Raw genomic sequence first — 7586 nt, forward strand, 5'->3', positions numbered from 1 at the left:
ATTTTTTGTTGCAGTTTGGCCGGGGCTGGGTTTGAACCCACCACCCTTGGTATATGGGGCCGGCGCCCTACTCGCTGAGCCACAGGCGCCTCCCCATATTCTTATTCTTTTCACCACTAAAATGCAAGTTCATATCAACTACCATCTCCCCAGCTCCTAGAACAGTGCCTGACACAAAGGTTTATCTGCTGAATAGACAAATACCTGCTGTTCAGGTCAATGCAAACATTTATTACTCAAAAATAAGACTTTTTTTTGGCACTGATTTTTGCAGTAAGAAAACAATGAAAATAAGTTAAGTAAGTCCTGCTCTCAGGGAGTTTACGACACAGAACACGACCTCGAGGAAAGAAAAGCATTTTGCTTTCCCGAAAAGTTGTCAATTTTGTTCAGTTCTTCAAATAAGGTTTTCTGTATCCCATCTCAAGAGGGTTTCCCTTCTAATTCCCATCTAGAGAATCCCTGCATAAGGAAAGAAGCACAAAGGACTCTGGTTGTTTTGATAATCTAGAGATTGAAACCAAGGATCTTTCTTGGCTTCCTTGCATCTTCAAGGGCTAAGCCCCAGCCGGGGCCAACTCTGAGAATTTAGATTCTACTCCAACATCTATAACAAAGATCCATTACTTACGGGGCACAGCACTCCGCCTGTAGGTGTCTCTGTCAGCTTCCCCTCTTGTGAGTCTTGCAGGTCGTTCGCCTTCCAGACCTAAGAAATTAAAATACATTATGAATCTAGGACAAGTGGGAACTCTGTTCCCTCAAGGCCAAGAAAACTGGCAATGCTCTCCTGTTCTCACTCAGCAACCACATAGTTATGTTGGGTTAACAGGAACATATAACATCTTGTACTCAAAACTGTCAGCCATAGACTTCTATTTCCCCACAAAAACTTGTCATCATTGAGAATTTGGTTCCGCAAAGGCCTAGAAAACTCATATTCCAGTTAAAATGCCACATATTTGCAAAAAGACTGCTTTCTTCTGTTTCTCAACAAAAAGGCATTTTCCAATTTTTAGCAAATTGAGAAATCTAGCTGTTTCTACAAAATACCTGAATAGCCAAAATTCACAACTTTACAGACCTAAGTGGAAAATGTAGTATGCAAATAGAACAGAGGGCATCTTAAACTTAAAAGCCCCAACCCCAATATTAGGTAGGCATTAAAAAATAGCTGGGCATTGTGGCGGGCACCTGTAGTCCTAGCTACTTGGGAGGCTGAGGCAACAGAATCACCTAAGCCCAAGAGCTGGAAGGTGCTGCGAGCTGTGACCCCAAAGCACTCTACTAAAACTAACAAAGTGAGACTCTGCCTCTTAAAAAAAAAATTAAAAAACAAACAAACAAACAAAAAGTCAGGCATTGTGGCAGGTACCTGTAGTCCCAGCTACTTGGAAGGCTGAGGTAACAGGATCACTTAAGCTCAAGAATTTGAGATTGCTATTTGTTATGATGCTATAGCACTCTACCAAGGGTGACAAAGTGAGACTCTGTCTCCACCTCCTCCCCCAAAAGCCATACCCAGCTATGTTTATTAAATCAGAATCTGTGAGGTACAGATAAATGCTAGTATTTTTTTTTCTCCAGGTGATTCTAAGATGCAGTAGAGAACCTTTGCTGTATACCTAACTCAATCTAACCACTCGAACCCCTTAGAAACTTTCACAACAAAAAATTCCTGAACTCTACAAAGTCATTCTCTTTTTTTTTTTTTGAGACAGAGGCTCAAGCTGTCACCCTGGGTAGAGTGCTATGGCATTACAGCTCACAGCAACCTCCAACTCCTGGGCTCAAGCGAGTCTCCTGCCTCTGCCTCCCAAGTAGCTGGGACTACAGGCGCCCGCCACAACGCCTGGCTATTTTTTGGTTGCAGCCGTCATTGTTGTTTGGCAGGCCCAGCTGGATTCGAACCCGCCAGCTCAGGTGTATGTGGCTGGCCCCTTAGCTGTTTGAGCCACAGGCACCGAGCCCAAAGTCATTCTCTTTAAAAAAAATTTTTGAGACAGAGTCTCTCTCTGTCCCCAGGCTGGAGTACCATTAGGGGAACCTGGAGTGTCTGACAATTATGTTTAGCAGTCTCTCTACTCATCACCCCAGCCTGCTCTCTGCCAGTTCCTACAAAGTTCATTTGACAAAACCATAACCTTGACAACATGTTAACTGTGAGCCGGTAGTCATCTCCAGAGTCAGAAAATAAAGAACCACATGCCACATATGGATGCCTATCCTTTCAGACCATGATTACACAAATATCAATTCTCCATTCTACTTTGTTAATTTCCCCTGCCATTCCCAAGAAAACTCTCCAAAACTCTTTGTTGCTTTCACATGTGATAAACAGCTTTGCTCTGGACTCCTTGGGGATAAGTGCAACCTCACTCTGCTAGAAAATAGAATACACTACCACATGCCTGGATATTTGCACAAGCATTGGGGAAGAAAGCCATAAACTAATATTCCATTCATGTTTAAAACAATATCATATCATGGATGGCCTGAAGACCTGAGTCCAGTTGTTACAGGTCCCAAGCCAGAGAACATATGTTGTAGACATTGACTAAAGTCTTGCATGCCACAGTCCCTATGACTTCAACACCAATGTGTTATAAAAAACATTTCCAGCTCAATGCTCATAGCACAGTGGTTACAGTGCCAGCCATGTACACTGACACCTGCAACAAAAAATAGTCGGTATTGTGTGGGGCGCCTGTAGTCTCAGCTACTTGGGAAGCTGAGGCAAGAGAACTGCTTGAGCTCCAGAGTTTGAGATTGTTGTGACACCAGGGTACTCTACCAAAGGTGACATAATGAGACTGTCTCAAAAAAGAAGAAAAAAAGGAACACTTCCATCCCTCACACAAAAGAAACTACCCCCTCCAAAGGACTGCTTCATAGCCAAGTGGAGGCCATTTTATTTGGCCCTATACCTTTCGGCCGAGGTCTCCCTGTTTCTGGACGGCTGCGGCGCAAGGTGGCAGGCACGATCTCAGGGGGCAAGTGGAGGTAATCACGGAGATACTGGATACCCTCATTGGTAAGGTACCAGTAGAAGTGTCTCCAGGCAAACTGTTCCTTCACATAGCCTCGTGATTTGAGAGACTGTAAGGTAAAAAATTCATTAAGATGTAACTAGGAGCTTGGAGTTGGAAAGGAGATGCAAAGCTTCATAAATAAGTTTGCAAGTGTATTTCCCTGCCCTTTAAGGCAGCAAGCAACACAAGCTGTCCTAACCTCTCCTTGGAATTTGCCTTAATTGAAAAACCCTCCACCTCCATCCAAATCCAACAGCCTCCCCCCTTTCACATTTCTACCTGCATGGCCTTCATAACATGAAGGTTGGGCACGTTCTTGTCTGCTAACTCTGGGTGCTTAGGCATATGGACATCCTTCTTGGCCACCATCACACCCTCCTTAAAAAGGAGTTCATAAATGGCAATCCGGTTCTTCTTGGGCATCAACATCTGCAAGGAAGAGCTTTTCAGAGCAATGCGGCCAGAGTCCACTAATCAAGTTCACGACCCCAAAATGGTCACGCAAAACTACCAAAGTCAAACACACCCTAGAAAACATAGAAAGAACTACAAACTGCAAAGACACCAGGTCCCTCCTCCACCCCCCAAAAACAATTCAGGTGAAAAAAAAATTGCCAGGAAAGTTCGAACAAAACCGAGAACAAGGGTATTTGCTCCAGACTTTAAGTGCTCACAAAGGTATACGGGGGATGGAAGCAGGGACGAGACTCAATGTTCTCAGGGTATTTGGGGACCGTGAGTGTACCTAATGAAGAAACGCGCGACTGCCCCTCAAAGTACTCAGGGAGGGCCAGAAGAGTAAAGACCTCGCTTCACAGGCCGCTGGCCCCAAACCGAAAGACCAAGGGCCTACGCACCTTCATTCCTACCACTCCTCCCCCAAATTAGAGCTCCAGGGCCAAGCAGGGAGACAGTCTGAAGGTGTCTTTTCCCGAGGGAAAAGCGTGCAGACGGGACGCTGTCTCCCTAGCCTCGCCGGGCTAGTCTCCACCACTCAAGTGCTTCATCCTTCCGCCATCCAGTTGCCAATCTTTGCCTACCAGCGACCTCCTATCCCTTAAAAAACGCCCCCATCCCCTCTCGCTGCTCAGAAATGGGTCTTTGTGGAGAATAAGAGAGGCCCCCCGCCCTGACCCTGGGGAGGGGCGGCCACTACAGTGGCAAGATAACCCGGATGGGGGACGATGGAACCCAGACTCCGGAGGACCTCACCGCGGCGTCTACAGTGTCCGGAGCCGAGGCTGGAAAGGAAAGAGCATGCGCCGCACGGCGTCTCTTCCGGGCTGGCGTGGCTCCGCCCCCGCTAGGACCCCTGCGAGCCTGGGGTGGCCTCGGTGGTGCCTGAGAGACGGACAGGGATGACAGAAGACCCTGACCACCTTGGGGGCGCACGCAGTAGGAAACCACAGCTGGGCTTTTTTTGAGTTTGTGTGCTTTGTCAATAAATGGACGCTTACGACGTCTGACAGTTAAGCTCGCGAGCTTGCCACCGTGCGCTTACCTTGGCAGCACTGCATAAACAGCTCCCTAAGGTTTCGTAACCTTGGTGTATCAGTGTCTCACAACTGTGTTCCCCTCGACGTGTGGCTGTGCTTTGGTGAGTGGCGTTCATTATTATTGTTGCGTGTTTTTGTGTGCCCTGGCGAGAATGTCAGAGCTTGAATTAGAGCAACGAACAAAGATTAAATTTCTTGTTAAACTTGGCAAGAGTGGAAGTGAAATCAGGGACATGTTAGCCCAAGTTTATGGGGATAATGCCATGAAGAAAACCGCAGTGTACAAGTGGATTAAACGTTTTTCTGAGGGAAGAGAACGCGTCACTGACGAAGAGAGGTCAGGGCGACCAGTGACGAGCAGAACTGATGAAAACATTGAAAAAATTCGTCGAATTGTGCGTCAAAATCGTCGGCTGACTGTGAGAAGCATAGCAGACCAAGTAAACATCGATAGAGAAACAGTTAGGAAAATCTTAACTCAGAATCTTGGCATGAGACAGGTATGTTTGGGCTGTCCCTTTAGAAACAGCTACTTGGTTTTTTCCCGCCCAAAATTTACTATGTTAGTATATGCTCTCCGACTAGGGAAAGAGATTATGCAGATAAAATGGTAACAACAAAATAAAAGAATCTCATCAACCAGAGAAATTCTCCCAAACTCATATGCCCCGACACAAATATATTTTTTGATATAAATAGGATGTTTTGTGTATGTGTAGTATGTATGATATGTTCTGTAAGACGTTTCTTTTCTTATTAATGTGTCATGATTCTCTTTTCCTGTTAATAACTACAGTTTTAATGACTACATAATATAATAATAGTCCCTTGGTGATTAATCACCTTATAGTTAGATTAATATTTAAAAAAAATCTTTCACCATGGGCTCAGCGCCTGTAGCTCAGGTTGCCAGCCACATGCTGGCAAGTTCAAATACAGCCCAGGCCAACTATAACCAAAAAATAACTGGGGGGCGGCGCCTGTGGCTCAAAGGTGTAAGGTGCCGGCCCCATATGCCGGAGGTGGCAGGTTCAAACCCAGCCCCGGCCAAAAACTGCGGGGAAAAAAAAAAAAAGTAGCTGGGTGGCCGTTGTGGCAGGCACCTGTAGTCCCAGCTACGTGGGAGGCTGAGGCAAGAGAATGGCTTAAACCCAAGAGTTTGAGGTTGCTGTGAGCTGTAACACCGTGGCACCCTACCGAGGGAGATATAGTGAGACTCTGTCTCAAAAAAAAAAAAAAAAAAAAATCTGACTCAGCGCCTGTGGCTCAAGTGGCTAAGGCTCCAGCCCCATACACCTAAGGTGGCGGGTTCGAATCCAGCCCGGCCCAAACAACAATAATGGCTGCAACCAAAAAATGACCAGGCATTGTGGTGGGCACCTGTGGGCCCAGCTACTTGGGAGGCAGAGGCAGGAGACTCGCTTGAGCCCAGGAGTTGGAGGTTGCTGTGAGCTGTGATGTCACAGTACTCTACCCAGGGGGAGATAGAGCTTGGGGCTCTATCTCAAAAAAAAAAATCTTTCACCTTGGCTCAGCTCACCTAGCTCAGTGGTTAGGATGCCAGCCACAGGCACCATGCTGTGGGTTAGAACCCGGCCAGGGCCTGCTAAACAACAATGACAACAACAACAACAAAAATAGCCAGGTGTTGGCACTGTGACAGGTGACTTCAGTCCCAGCTACTGAGACTAGGGAGGCAAGAGAATCGCTTAAGCCCAAGAGTTTGAGGTTGCTGTGAGCTGTGATGCCACTGCATTCTGTGGAGGGTGACATAGTGAGACTCTGTCTCGAAAATAAAATCTTTCACCATCATAAGTAACAATGCTACACATGCACTTTTGCCCAATATTTTCCTTAGGGTAAATTCTTAGACGCATAATTGTTGAGTTACAAACCATACCACATACAGGTTTCTGAGACATGCCACATTGATGTACAGAAAGGCCTTATCAATTATACTTGTATTAGCAATTATTAGCAAAGCTTACTCCCCTATTAACCCTTCTGACATTGAGTGATATCATTCTGGTGTGTATTTGTCAGTTTCTCAGGCAAGAAATGTTAATCTCACTATTGTTTTAGTGTTAATTTTCTCTCTCTCTTTTTTTTTAGAATTCACTCTGTGAAAGTTGTCACAATCAAAATGAAGTCACTTGTGATAAAAACCCTGACACACAGAGCTAAGGAAGGCCATGAAAGGAAGATTCTTATGCACAAATGCTTGATAATAAGAACTATCACAAAAGACTCTGCAAAAACTACAACCTTGAAAAAGAGCATAAAAATCTTAAAAAAAAAAATACTTCTGGGAGAACATCTGCCCAACAGCTGCCTTTCCAGCCTCAGACTGTGCCACGCTTGTTATTGATTCTTGTTGCCAAGGATAATTACCATGGTACCAAAAATACCATGTAATTCTCTTTATTTTTCCTTTGTATTCCTTTACTTAACCTAAATATACAGATAGCTAGTACTGTGGCATGTACACATACGTATTCCCATTACAATGCCTATCCCTGAATAAATGTAATTTTCCTTTAGAGAGCCTTCTCTGTTAGTTAGGTTGATATTTCTTTTATAAATTATCTGTTCATTTCCATTACCTCTTTTTCCATTCAGAGTTTATTCTTTTCTTACTGATACATGTATGAAATCATTCTTTACATGTTAATGCTATTAACCCTTTGTCACATGTTTCAAGTACTTCTGTCGTTTTCCACTTGTTTTGATTTTCATAGTATTTTGAAATATTCTTTATATTCTTTTTAAAATTTTTCCCTTATAAAACTCTGTGATTATATATATTCAAATCATTATGGTTTAAGACATGTACAGTGCTTCAAATGTCATTCCATATCTCAAGATTATATAAACATTCACCTACAGTTGCTCAAGTATTTTTGTAGTTTCATTGTTTAAAAGTACATATTTATTGTACTATCAGTTTTGCAAGGTAAAAATAGATCTGGGACCAGGCCACTTCTAGAGAGTGAGAGGCTGTCTCAGAAAAAAACTTCTGGGGATTGGTTGCATAACAGTGTGAATGTACTTAACACTT

At 44.1% G+C, this 7586-nt stretch overlaps 1 protein-coding gene and 1 long non-coding RNA gene across 3 annotated transcripts in view; one reads left to right on the plus strand and one right to left on the minus strand.

Moving 5' to 3' along the window:
• The window catches only part of RPS10 (ribosomal protein S10), a 7920-nt gene extending 3589 nt beyond the window's left edge, over positions 1-4331 (minus strand). Inside the window, exons 1-4 of one of the 2 annotated variants that reach the window (XM_012804704.2) lie at positions 4245-4331; positions 3312-3461; positions 2928-3099; positions 632-709 (exon numbers count right to left, since the gene is read on the minus strand). In XM_012804704.2, the coding sequence (XP_012660158.1) occupies positions 632-709; positions 2928-3099; positions 3312-3461 (400 nt within the window). In that variant the 5' untranslated portion in view covers positions 4245-4331. Of the gene's footprint in view, positions 1-631; positions 710-2927; positions 3100-3311; positions 3462-3889; positions 3912-4244 lie in introns of those variants that run through there. The other variant, XM_023512858.1, reaches the window with a different exon arrangement.
• A 422-nt stretch (positions 4332-4753) lies between these two features.
• LOC100942915 lies at positions 4754-7068 on the plus strand. The gene is made up of 2 exons (XR_001161253.2): positions 4754-5028; positions 6641-7068. It is a non-coding gene; the product is annotated as an uncharacterized LOC100942915 (long non-coding RNA).
• The last annotated feature ends 518 nt before the right edge of the window (positions 7069-7586 follow it).

Source organism: Otolemur garnettii, unplaced genomic scaffold (genome assembly GCF_000181295.1).
Source record: "Otolemur garnettii isolate 467f Iridium unplaced genomic scaffold, OtoGar3 scaffold00031, whole genome shotgun sequence".
Taxonomy (NCBI): Eukaryota; Metazoa; Chordata; class Mammalia; order Primates; family Galagidae; genus Otolemur; species Otolemur garnettii.